Source organism: Delphinapterus leucas, chromosome 10 (genome assembly GCF_059928025.1).
Source record: "Delphinapterus leucas isolate spDelLeu-1000000601 "Yukka" chromosome 10, BTC_Dleu_Yukka2, whole genome shotgun sequence".
In the NCBI taxonomy this organism is placed as follows: domain Eukaryota; kingdom Metazoa; phylum Chordata; class Mammalia; order Artiodactyla; family Monodontidae; genus Delphinapterus; species Delphinapterus leucas.
The window spans coordinates 12,845,779-12,859,740 of NC_143138.1; the positions used below are offsets into that span (position 1 = coordinate 12,845,779).

At 41.6% G+C, this 13,962-nt stretch overlaps 1 protein-coding gene across 1 annotated transcript in view; it reads right to left on the reverse strand.

Annotated features, from left to right (window-relative positions):
* LOC149748138 (uncharacterized) overlaps positions 1–13,962 on the reverse strand; it is a 145,719-nt gene that overhangs the window by 42,270 nt on the left and 89,487 nt on the right. Inside the window, exon 5 of the mRNA XM_089918176.1 lies at positions 5,208–5,329. Coding sequence (XP_089774302.1) covers positions 5,208–5,329 — 122 coding nt within the window. The remainder of the gene's footprint in view (positions 1–5,207; positions 5,330–13,962) is intronic.

The window sequence follows — 13,962 nt, forward strand, 5'->3', positions numbered from 1 at the left end:
GTCTTTCCTTTCTGCTCACCTTCCATAAATATGTATTAAGCTATATTATATGCAGGAACGGGCTTAAGACTTGGAATACAAGGTTTAAAATAAACCGATCTCCACCCTCACGAGCCATCCACAGAGACAGTACAGAAACAAAGACTTCTAGTACATGTAGAGGAAGAGGGGACATTTCCATTAGGCCTCAATGAATGAGGAGTCCACTGGGCAGAGACACAGAATTTCATGCAGAAGAATCAACATGAAGAAAGGCATGATTATTAAAATACGCAGTATGTTCGGAACCGAAGGAAGCGTTGTGTGGAGAGATGGGAGGGATGACAGATGAGATTTAAAGGCTAAGCTGATAATGAGTTCCTAGGAGGTCACGAATGTCATGCGACGAAATTCACATTTCATCTTAAAGGGAAGGAAAAGCTAACAAAATCCTTTAAATGTTTCCTTTCATTTCATCATATTCATTCATTACTCCGGAAAACACCAAGAGTATTATTTTTTAAACAAGAAGTACCAATCGCCCTCTTATTGTCAACATCTCCATTTTTGCTTTATTTACTACTAGTCTTTGTTGACAGGCACCATTTTCACCATTATTTTGTAATCAGTGTGTCTAGACAATTTTGAATTATGAACTTTAGTGTATTAGAAACACTCTTCCGTACTTCCGCATACTGTCAGGTTTTTTCAGGAATAATTCAGTCAGATCCTTCCTTTAAGAAAGTAATTCTGAAAATAGTAGGACGAACGGAACACAGAAAGATTTAAGACAAGAATACACTTTTGGAAGTGGCTGCAGTGGTCCAGGCAAATGATGCTACAGCCTGAAAGAGAACAAGGGCGAGGAGACAGGGAGAAGGGGTCGACTGTAACAGATTTAAGAGGCAAAACCGCAGTACGTGGTCAAGGGATGAAGTACAGGAAGAGGAGGAGGTGACCAGCATCGATGATGAGCTGGTTGGCGATCCTGTTTCTCTAAACAAAGAATCCATAAAGGGAGACAGGAGAGTGAGTGACAAGTACAGGTTTAGACTCAAGTTGCCGACACCTTTGTAATATTCCAATTGGAGCTGTCGGGGAGGAAGTTGGAAACCAATGACCTTAAACTCCGACGAGGAGGGGAGAGCAATGTTAGTCATTCGAGCAGAGCTGGTAATGATGCCACGAGGTGATGATGCCTTCCGGCAGAGCGCGTGCAGGAACGAACGCGGGCAAGTTTCCGTTTTCACTCCAACAGTGTGTAAATGTGGCCGTTTAGTTCTAATTTCTTTTGAGGCAGTGCAAACACCTCCCTTCGAAGCTCTCAAATTCTCACCGAGGAAGGGGTACCTTCCAAGTCAATCGACATCAGCTTTGATGATGCCTATTAGAAGACAATTCACTGCATTTCCTGAACCGGTGTGGTTTCTCTCACAGTTATACCAAACCACACAGCTGCTCTGAAGGACTGACGTGATTATTAGCCCGTGATGGTATCAGGAGAAGAGTGAGTTATAACACATCTCACAGAAGGCGTGCTTGGTACTGCTTTACGGAACAGCAGCTCAGGGACGTGAAGGGTAACTAACTCCTCTGAGCTAGAAAGCATTTAAAGAGCTTTCCGGCGATGGCATTCAAGGAGGGTACTAGGCTGGCTCTTTTCTTCTATCTGCCTCCCAGAAGCAGGGCCCATGATTCAGGTGGCCGTTTGGTAACCCCGCAATTCTCAAGGCTGCCTCACAGTAAACAACACAAGTGACATAGTTTCTAACTAGACAAATGCTCTTTTAAAAACAGTTTTTCTCTTTTCCAACCACGGATGGCCGCTTAAAAGGAAATAAAGACCTCCCAAACAGCAATGCCAGCATCTGGTATTTTGCAAAAATCACGTGCTTTCTCATGCCTTTAATTTTCTCCCTAGTTATCCCTTCACCTGAAAGCCTTTAACAACGGCTCGAAGACACTTACATCAACAACTTATATCTGGAAGAAGCCAAGCAGATGAAAATCTAGTCAGCTGTCCATGAAGCACATATTAAAATGCCTCTTTTGCCCTTAATGTTGCTTTGGAAACCCATGTTTTTTTCTTCTTCCCTTCGCTGAGAATCTGAGAAAAAGCCCAATCCCAATCCACTCTGGTATACCTTTCTGCTAACCACGCCTCCTGCAGTCGAGATTAGACAAGAGACCGAGAGGAAGATGCTTCCCCGTCACTGTGCTTGAATGTACCTGGGAACACACACTTTATTCAGCTTTGGTACAACTTTGCTAAGAAAAGCTGTGACAAAGCAAGAGTCAAAGAAAGCTGCATAAAAAGGGTTTAATGCATTTGGCAGTGGTTATCCTAGCAGCTAATAAATTTCCTGATTCCCCTACTTGTTCCCTCGTAGGCTGGCTTTGAGTTCTTCTGTTTGGTTTCCGACTCGAACCGTCAGGCATTCTACCAGTTCTGGATCCTCCAGCAAAGGCCCCTCAGGAGGTGCACCAGGAGCAGACACCACCCTGTACATCTCTTCTGGGTCATCGAAGCCCAGGCAAGCCCTTGCTCAAGCAAGTGGAGGAGGGAAGGAGGCAGCCAAGTGTCACCATGGCTACCTGTGAACATTAGATTCAAATCCTGAATCTGCTGCCGCCACTGTGGGTGCTGTGACGTGTGTCCACTGCAGCTTAACTTTATCCCTTCCGGCGATGGGACCGCTCTCCTGCCACCCAAACTGACAACCTGCTAGCCCTAACAGCTGAAAGAAACACCACTCAAAACGAACTGCCAAGGGCAGAAGGTGTGGCTTTGGGAGCCCAGGATAGAGCATCTAGGTTACCACAGCACTGCGTTCATCCTCAGAGCCTTCGCCCGTCCCGTCAGCTCATCAAGTCCAGCTCCCACAGCTGATATCCCTGCTCTACTAAGGGTTACTGCCATTACCAGGGACAGTCAAGAGTCAATTGGTGACAGAGAAAGAGACATAAAAAGGTTTCCAAAGGAGCCTCTGACCTAGAGGAGCGCTTCACACATTTAGACAAAAAGGGGTTTCTCAGGTTTCAGAGAATATGCTGACTTCATATCCGGAAAGGTCAGGAGATTGAAGAGATATTACAACTATCATGGTTTGATGCTGCTTAGATCAACAAGCAAGCATTTCCTGGGCACCTACTATGTGCTCAGATCTGGACCCTCTGCTGTGGGCAACGAGGCAAAGAGGAGGATGAAGAAGCAGCCTGAGACACTTGCTCACAAACCTCAGTGCGCAAGAGCTATCTGTAGTGAGTTTCTTGGGCTCAGCAACCCCAGAAATTCTGACTCATCGAGCCTGGGGTTGCTAAATCTGCAGCTTTAATACGCACGTCCAGGTGATTCTGATGGGGGAGGTGCTGGGGCTTAGACCACCTTTGAGAACCACCAGGCTATGATCTGATTCCTGCCCTCAAGTCTGCAACTCACAAAGCAATGCACAGCCATAGAGTTTGGTTTTGTTTTGTTTTGTTTTGTTTTTGTTTTTTTTAAGATGCAGGCTCTAATTGTTACAGGAGCTCATAAGGAGAGGCCAGTCAGTAAGTCCTGAGCATTCAGGGCAGACTTTGTGAACATGAGCCGGGCTTGGTGGTCAGGCAGGACTTGGATAGAAAGAGACAGCCCCCTGCAGACGTCTTAACTCAAACTCCCAATTCAGCAGGACAAGGCAAGAAGACAGGTGGAGACAGGAACTACAACGCTGTCACCAAACAGGTAGAGAGGCTTCCTATGTTGACTGCAGGGAAGAGACTGTCACCAGGAGAATCATAAAACTGGCATCTCCAGATAACACTGTTTGCGTTTTCATTCTGCCGCATTCATGTGGTTTCCTGCACTTCGTAATTTAACATTTGTAAGAGAAAAAAAATGCTGTTATGAAACCCAAATAATGCACTGCTCTGAGGCAGACAGCCAGCTGCTAACAAGAGTGACATCTGAGCATCATTTAAAGTGTCATTTGCAGCTCTGCTTCAGAAAAGGGACATTTAGTAAGAAAGGGTTCCGTTCAACATAAAACAAAGTTTGGGGCTCCACAGGGTTAAAGAACTGGCAGATAACCCATAACACAGTGACTGCAAGCACAGAGAAAGAAGAAGTGAGATCCCCAACAGAAAAATAGAAGACAATGATTCAAAAGAAACCTATCTCGTTTATTCGAATATTATATTCATAGAACACTGCGCCATGTTTTCTGTAATGCTGCAAGGGAATAAATTACGAACCAGATACTGCAAGACCCGCTTGACCAAAGGGCTGAGTCACAAGATCAGTGCCAGGAGGAAGGAGGACCCCAGGTGCCTCTGCCACCTTTTCTTCACACTGGCTGGTCCAGGGAGCCCCCTGCGAATGATGACTTGCCAAGGGCACACGATAAATTCAGATCAGCAAGAATCAAAGGGTAGTATTATTTAATTAACTTCACTAGAGTGAGCTGTGGAATTTTAAATTTGCAAGCAACCTCGGACATCATCAAGATAGTGGTGTTTTTACAGGTGACTCATTTCAAGAGGGTGGATACATTGTCCAAGGTCACCAAGATATGTGAGCAGAACTGGGCTTCCATCTGAGGTCTCTGTTTCCAAGAAATACATTGAACTAGACCGATGAAACTTCCTTGGAAGTCCACATTATTTTGCTGTAGGGTTTGGAATTTAATATTTATTTATAGTTTGGAGCATTTGCATTCCACCCCCAAGGCTGTCATTCAGGGTACCAAGACCGTCATTCAGGGTACCATGTTTAGTTAAAAGGTTCTCAACGGACCCTGTTGAACAGGATCTGGAAACTCCCAATGCCTCTCACCTTGCTCATCCCAATACTTCACTTATAGGATAACAAACATGCCAGTAGATTGAATACTATCTCCGGTATGATTAATCCCCTATGCTCTCCACTGAAATGGAATATATGGAAGATAAAGTTTGTTGTTTGTGTGTTTAGTTGTTTGGGTTTGTTTTTTTTTTTCTTTTTGGTCTTTCCTAACCACAAATGCATTCTGCTCAAATCCTTCTATTCTGCAAATTTCAGAAAGGAACACACTAAGTCAGTGTCATTGCTCTCTTGGCTCAGCAGCCCTGGATCAACATTTCCTCAACATCCTGTTGCTTGGGTTGTAGAGAAATAACCATGAACTTGAATAAGATGGCCTGGGACACCAAATGAACGATGATGGATGAAATTTACAGCTAATGAATGCCAAGTCCTTCGGATGACTTACCCAAGACCATCTGCATTTCAAAACCGTTCGTGCAGGCTGAGGTCTTCTCTTTCTTGTTCATGGTCTGTAGCAGCACTACTTTGGAGGCCTCAAAATAAACTCTTTCATTTTGCTCCAGAATGCTGCAGTGAAACAAAACACAACACCAAGTCAGAATGAAAAATAAATGCCACTTCAAGCAATTCGTTGATATTCAGGGGGAAATCCCTGGCCTTTCTCAGATGTATACTTTATAACCTCAAACAAGCATGTTAATTACCAGAATGAAGCTATCGCACAATTGATCTCCATATGGAGCCCCAAAATACTGGTGATGGGGAGGGAGGGAGGAAGAAGAAAACACAAAGCGCCTGCCCGACAGGTGCTGCATCTTATGACATCTACCACTGGTAATGTGCTTGCAAAATTTCAAGTTTACTAACCGAAATAAGTAAATAAAGAAGGGTTCATTACGTTAAAACAGAGATACTGATGTGCAGTTCTCGAGGGCAGAAAGTGGAGAAAGTTATGTTTCAAATTAAAATTCATCTAATTCTGCCCATGAAAGACTCAGACTGAATGAGCCAACAGTAATATTTTTAAATGAAGGCTACTTACGATTGAACAGAAAAGGCCAAGTGTGACAGACAGGACATTTTCCATTTTGCACTACAAATAGGTAATTGATGGGTTTTCATTCTGACTCTTGACATATCTTGATAAATACCTTCTCCACCCAAGCTGGAAAGCGGCATTTACTTTACACACTGAATATGAAATGAACGGGTAGAATATGCATGCCTCTTTACCCCCACTCAGAGCAGCTGATAAAGCCCACACATTAGAACTGTGTGTGACAAGGTCGCTCTGAAAAGTTCTCTTCTGCCCTGTGAGCTTCCAAGGCTCACTTGTCACAGGGTGTTGTTCTAGCCTCTTCTGATGCTTAGTCAAATCCACCCCACTGTTTGTTCTTTGACAATGGCCATTTGAGAGCCTGGAAACGGTCTTCAAAAGGCGTTTGCATCCTTTTTGAGCCTTTTCTGAGCTCTTCCGCATCTATTCGGAAAGCCCATTGGAAGGTTGTCACCCTGTTCTCTAACTACGGTGACCGCATCCTACTTGTAACTGTAAACCCTCTATGAATCTCCAAAGGTCCCCAGGCAATTGCCAAAGCTCATCATCAAATGACCCAATTGTAAGAGAGAGGATATACTTCCTGTGCCTCACTAGGTTGCTGTGTGAATAATCAATTCCTTGAAAGCCTTCTGAAGCTATTACTTTATAGAATACACAACGTTTTTTAAAAGGGCTTTTTTGGGGGGGAGTTGTGTATTACTGGTTAAATTCACGGAGGCACTTAGAGATTTTGAGGAGGAGAAAGCCGCTCTTGGTTAACGTTTAAACAAGTGAGTTGGGTGTAAGGCCGTTATATTTTCAGTCTAGCTGGAAGAGCGACTGCCTGAAAATGGCAAAGGCTTTTTTATTTTCTTGATGCTAGCAATACCCACCGAAAGTGAGGTTCTAACGATTTTATTAGTTTTCTGAGCAGTTTTCATGAAATGTTAACTCAGCTCCCACTCAAATGGTGTTAACAGTAACATATTGATACAAATCAACACTGAGCCAGGAAGTTCAAAGCATGACAAACTGTTGTTAGCTTACCGCTTTGGTAAAAACAGAATTTGGAGAGAGAAGGATTTAAGTGAGCCCACTGAGAGTTATTGGCTGGTATCAATCTTCTTTTACTAAAAATAAACTGCTGCAATTCTCTTATTTGTTTCCAGCTTTACGTCCTGGTACTTTAGAACTGGAAATGTCTTTGTCATCTAGTCCAAGATTCTTCTACAAATAAAGCTGCTGGCCCAGAGAGGGTGAGGAACCTCTTAAAATCACAGAGCAAGTTAATCTGTGCCTTGACTAGACTCTGGGTTTAATCACTCATGTCCACCGACTCTTAACGGGCATGATGTCACGGAATGTAATGTTAGGTGTTGGTTTGAAAAGTTTACCAAAAGCACAATACTTTCTCATGGTACTCTTTCTCTCTTTTTCTGTTTTATTCTTGCCCTAAAGAAAGAAATTTCTTTCTGGACTATATTCTGGTCACCAAGTAGAGCCAATTGATCTGGGGGAAGCAGAATGCCTCTATTATTAGCTCAGGGCCCTTTACTGGCTGCCAAAGACAGGTGTCCAGAGGAGTAAGGCTTAGACTATTTGCAGAGGAGAAAAAAAAAAAGACTCATCTAAGTGACAAGATTTTCCATTCTTATCTCTGTAGATGTGAAGAACGTGAAAGTGATTCATTTTGTGATTTATAGCTGACCCTCAATTACACATAGTGCAACAAGCATGAAACAATTTTTGAAACAATTTTTATCAAAAGAAAACCACTGAAAATTCTACACACCTCCTTTTAAGCAAGAACTGCAATATATTTCCCTCCTTCGGCCAACTTTTCAGCAGTGCTGCTAATCACCCACCAAACAAACTGGCTTGAGTTTAATCTCCTTTGCCTGCACATTCTTGTTTGCCAGCTGAAGTTACAAACAGAGATAAGACCAAAAGTCCAGAAAGGAGAAAAGAATGCCAGAGGCCTAGAGCATTCATTGATATGCCGGAACACTGAAAGTTAGCTACGTAAACAAGGATTTCACTCCAGATGATATCCTTACAGGATTTTAAAATTTGATGAGTATTTTTTGATAATTTTCTGAACAGTTATAAGCAGAAGCAGAAGCAAAGTACCCTATATCAATGTAAATCAAAAGCTGTGGTCTAAAAGCCGTGAGATTTTTTTTTTTAACCTTAGTTTTGCAGCTAAGTGGATTTTTAAATTTAAGTCACAATCTCCTAAGTAGAATTAGTTCCTTATCTATCAAATAAAGGGACATAAGTATTCTCCATAACGAATTCTCAGTGATAATTCAAGTTGTTTTTATATGCAACTGAGTATACCATATCAAATAAAATCTCTACAATTTTACCTTATATGATTTATTAAAATTCATTTTTATCCTAAAATCCAACAACCAGACACAGATTGCATAGAAAGAGAGTAATGGGTTCATGGTGGAATAACCCCTCAGTGGGGAATTAGTGTTCTAATCCATAAATAGTGCTGGGCAAGTTAGCTTTCCATCTGGAGAGAGTCAGATCCCTCCCCTACACCATTCAGAAAATAAATTCTAGATAAGTTAAACATATTAATATGTGTTTACACAGACATACATTTATACGGCATTTATTATACATATTTATATCATCTTATAAAATAAGATACAAAAAAATAATGTTATAACCACAAAAGGCCTTGTAGGCCATTGTACAGACTCTGGCTTTCTACTTTAAGTAAAATGGGAAGACACTAGAGAAGCCTGAATGAGCAAGGTAATGATCTGCCTTATGTTTTAAGGGATCTTTCTGTCTGTTGTGTGAAGAATACATTATAATGGGACAAGGCTGAAAACAGAGCCCACTTAGGCTACTGCAAAAATTCAGGTGAGACAATACATGGACCAACGGGGTTATACTGGGGGAGGAGGTTATGAGAACTGGTGAGATTCTGGATTTATTTTGAAGGTCAAGTTGACAAATGGTATAAGAGAAAGAAATGAGTAAAGGATCTTTCCAAATTTTTGACCCAATCATCTCTAAGAATGGAGCTGCCATTCACCAAGATGGAAAAAACTGGGAAAAGCAGGTGTTGGGGAGGCCGATTTTTCCATATTAAGTTTAAGATGTCTATTAGACATCCTAGTGAGGTATCAGGTAGACCCATGGATGGATACATTGGAATTCACCGACATGTGGACAGAAGATACAAGTGAAAGCATGAGTTACTGTTATAGGCAGCCTCCAAGATGGTTCCCTGTGATCCTACCTCTTGATATTCATGCCCTTGTATAATCCTCTCCCCATGAGTATGGACTGGATTGAGTGCTTCTAGCCAACAGAGTGGGGCAGTGGTAATGGAACGTCATTTCCAAGATGAGGCTCCAAAACGACTGTGGCTTCCATCGGGACCTCTTGCATTCTCTCCTGGATTACTCACTCTGGGGGAAGACAACTGCCAGACTGTGAGGCCATCCTGTGCAGGGGCCCACGTGGCCTGCTGCCATCTGTGTAAGTGAACTTGGAAGCAGATCCCAAGTGCACACACCCCACCCCCATCCTTCAGATGAGACTGTAGCCTGGGCTAACGGCTTAACCGTAACCTCACGAAAGGCCTTGAGCCAGAGACGCCCATCTAAGAGGCGCCCTGATTCTTACTCATGGAAAGGTGAGATCATAAGTATTTGCTGTTTTAAGTCACCAAGTTTTAGGGTAATTTGTTACATAGCAATAGATAACTAAGACAGTTACGATGTGCAAGGCACTGTCTAGAAATTTTAGATGACTTTTTACAGTTGGAGAAACTGAGTCACAGAGAAGTTACATCACACATAGGGGATGATGGAGGTAAGAAACAAACGCAGATCATCTGACTCCAGAGCTTCAGCTCTTAATGGCCGCATGTCAAGACCCGTCTAGAGTAAAACAGATAGCTAATGGGAAGCAGCCGCATAGCACAGGGAGATCAGCTCGGTGCTTTGTGACCACCTAGAGGGGTAGGATAGGGAGGGTGGGAGGAGGGAGACGCAAGAGGGAAGAGATATGGGGACATATGTATATGTATAGCTGATTCACTTTGTTATAAAGCAGAAACTAACACACCACTGTAAAGCAATTATACTCCAATAAAGATGTATAAAAAAATTTTTTTAAAAAGACCCTTCTAGAATAACCTATTCTCCTACTTTGAATGTGCATACCTGAAATCTGACTTTCTACTGCAAAACGTGCTCACACAACATAGTTCATATAATCAACGGCCCATATGCATTTTTACCACATTTCTTAAGTTGCCACATAGCTTTACAATTCTTCAATTTTTGATATCCCAAATACACTACAATCTATACTCAACTGTCAAAGAAGATGGAAAAGCAGCCTCTTGCTGCGTGAAGAGTAACCTCAGTCTGGTTAATCTCAGTCTGGTTAACCTGGCTGATTTAATTATCAAAGAATTTCCAGCACAGTTTGCTAACGCTCTAATATATTCCTATAAACTGAATGTGGTTCTTTTGCACATGTAAAGAGTTCTCCCTCAAACTACTAAGTGGTAGGGAAAAAAACAAGATACTGAATAAGACAGTCACTGTAAATTCTGCTTGAATTTTTTAAATAATAAGGGAACATCAATTTTCAGTTCACAACAGAAAGTCACTAAGGATGCCAACAATATTAAGTTTTGTTTGTTTGTTTGTTTTTTGCGGTACGTGGGCCTCTCACTGTCGTGGCCTCTCCCGTTGCGGAGCACAGGCTCCGGACGTGTCAGGCTCAGCGGCCATGGCTCACGGGCCCAGCCGCTCCAGGGCATGTGGGATCTTCCCGGACCGGGGCACGAACCGGCGTCCCCTGCATCGGCAGGCGGACTCTTAACCACTGCGCCACCAGGGAAGCCCCAACAATATTAAGTTTTTAAGTAGGAACTGGCAAGACCAGAATATAAAAAAACAAAAGCTCTTGAACTGTATAAAATACAAAGGCTGTTGTCCCTTTAATTATTATAACAAATTAAGACTTTTCCATTCTTTCTTTGACACAGACATGTGAAATACAGAAAGAGAAAGAAATGATCTCTGCACGTCTGCCTCAATGCAAATTTAGAAAGGCACTGTCGTCGGAAAGGGCTGCTGCTGGTTAATCCATCATTCTTATTTTTTAGGAGGGAAACGCCCATCAAATAGCAGCCAGCAACATGTTCCCCATCCACACTGTGGAATATTTTTCTTTTGTTTTAACTGTTAGGATTGTGCCCCAAACCAATGGAAGCCAAAGAACTGGAAAGGAAGAGTCATAAAAAAAAAAATACAAAACCCACTGCCATTTACAAATCTTTCTGTTACAAAAACCGACTGTGTTTTATAAAGGCATGTGATGCATCACCAAAGGTATCTTTTGCCATTTAAAAATACCAAACAGTAGTTAGTAATAGCTCCACAGCTAGGCTGCTGGGACTTAACGCGCAATTTGCACAATTTGTGTGGGGATGAGATTACTTTGTCTTAGGACACAAGGAACAGATGTGTCCTAATTAACACAGAAAAATGTTTAAAATAGAGTTTTAAAACATATGAGTTTGGAAACAGAAGTTCAAAACAGCTTCAAAGATTATAAGCAAAATAGTACAATACAACAAGGTATGAGTAGTTTTCTTTTTAAAAAGAGAGGAAAAGAGAGGCAGTCAGATGAGGTGGTAAATTTCCATGGGCCTTCCTCTAAATGAAGTATGAATTTCAAGGAAAGTACCTGATAAAAATTGCTTTTTATTTTTGAAAAATGGGGAGAGGGTAACATATCATATTTTAGCCAGTGTGGTTTAATGGGCTGATAGATTCCATTATGGAACACTATGTTACCCTAAGAATAAAAAGGAGAAAAAAAGGTTGGAATAAATTTGGGAAACACATTTGAGGGACTCCGGTATATTAATATGTATGGTAAATCTCTAAGAGGGGAGAAAGCATGCATCTTGGCTCAAAATATATTTGAACACAGAATACCTTTTTCCAGAAGAAATAAGCAATCAGTAGACATGCACTGACCAGTATACACCCTGGTGAACAATACACTAGGCCAGTGGTTTTCTAAGTTTTTAGTCCCAAAGTCCCCTTTACACTCCTAAAATGCACTGAGGACCCCCAAAGCCCTTTCAACTACATAGATTACATTTAATGATAGTTATATTAGAAATGAAAACTGAATTTTAAAATATGTATTAATTCATTTAGCTTAAGTAACAATATACCCATTGCATGTTACATAAAATAGCAAAATAACCATATTTTTTTCAAAACAAAAAGTTAATGAGAAGAGTGGCACTGATTTACGTTTCTGCACGTCTCTTTAATGTCTGACTAAACAGAAAACAGTTAAATTCTCAAATGTGCCTCCGAATTCAATTTGCTGTGATATGTTGTTTGGCTGCAGCACACAGGGAGAAAATCTGGGCTTCATTTTCAGCTAATGGTGGAAATTCTTCTTTCATGCTACACCAAAACTCGACAAGGGCTAGTTTCTTAAAGGGTGGTAGCAAAGTGGAATCTGAAACTTATCAATGAACTCTTTGTGCTCTGTTCTATTAAAATTCATTGGTTTGACTTGCATTTTGGATGGATCTTTTCCCATGCATGATTTTGTAACATCAAGCACTGGTCACTGGAAGTGACCACTGACTTAACGCAGATTTTCAACCAATGTTCATTATACAACATCATCACACAACATGCAGTGTCTGAAAAGCCCCACCATACACTTGTGAGAGAACAGAAATGAATACCCAGTACTATTATAAAAATAGTTTTGACCTTGTAGGTGTCCTCCCTCTTGCCCACCCAAAGAGGTCTTGGAGGTTCTCAAAGTGAGAACTGCTGACTAAGGTGACGATCTAAGCTCTGCAGATCCCTCCCAGAAGAAAAGCACAGAACTTCGTTTCCTCCCTGCCCTTGGCTTCTGTGAGCCTAAACAAGGCCTGTTAACCCAGGCTGGCCACGGCCATGACAGAAACCATGAAGGGATAAGTAGGACAGGATTAGCAGTGAAGAAAAGATTTGGTTACTTGGATTCTCCCAGGTAGGGATCTGTGAAAGGTGTACATTTTAGACTTCTTTGGCAAACACTTTCTTCCAACCTAGGCCTTAATAATCTAGGAAGGATTTGTCTTAACTGAAGACAATGAACTTTTTAAGTACCCTGAAAGGGAATCAGAAAGGCCTGTTTCATGAAATCAGTTAATGAAGTAACTATGTAGTGATGAACCATTATCTCTTTAACAACTAAAAAGAACTACTATACAACTCTGGTTATCTCTGGGTGTCAATGTACACATGTAATAATAATAATAGCTAATATTTCAGTGTTTAGCTTTCAAATTATCTCTTTAAGCCTTACTACCATCCTAGATGGCTGACACTTTCCTATTTTTAATAAACGAAGAAATGAAGTTGAATGAGGCTAAATAACGTATTCGAAGGGCTGAACAACTAAGTGACAGATTCAGGACTTCAACTTCTATCTGTCTGACACCAAAGGGTCTGTGTCTCTTAAGTCCTCACTGTGCTGCCTCATTTCCAATGAACCATTTACTGAACTTCAGTAATGCAGATTCTTCCTCTGGCAGTTATCCCCCAAATCATGCAGCACTCTCATCCATTTCCTGTTGCAAAGCGAAGAGGTGTTCAGTGCATCGGCTCAGAGCCCACCCTGATAAACGTACAAAGCAGCAAGATTCTTTTGCCTCCCAAAGCAGAATGATCACCCGTGGAAAGTGAAGTCTCACTCAAAAGCCACATATGCAAGATGATGTCAAGTCCAATCTTTTGATGCTGAAAAGGTCATGAGGATGGAGTACTGGTAATGACATTCTGTAAACAAAACCCAAGATACCCTCAGCTCGTATTCCCTTCTCCATTCCTCTGAAAGCACATTTATTAAACATGGGCAATGAAATGCCTGTCATCTCTAAGGCAGGCGAGTAAGGTAAGGGAGGTAGGATTATCCTTTGCAAATGCTTTCTAAACCGTTAGTTCCCTCGGGTCACTATAGTCTCTGCCCATTATTTCCCTCACATCAATGGCCTTTATTCTGCTAACCCAGAATCATTCAGAACATACTGAATACCTTTCTAGGTTAGTCTTAATCATTTTCCAAGGCCCAGCTCAAGACACCTCTCCTC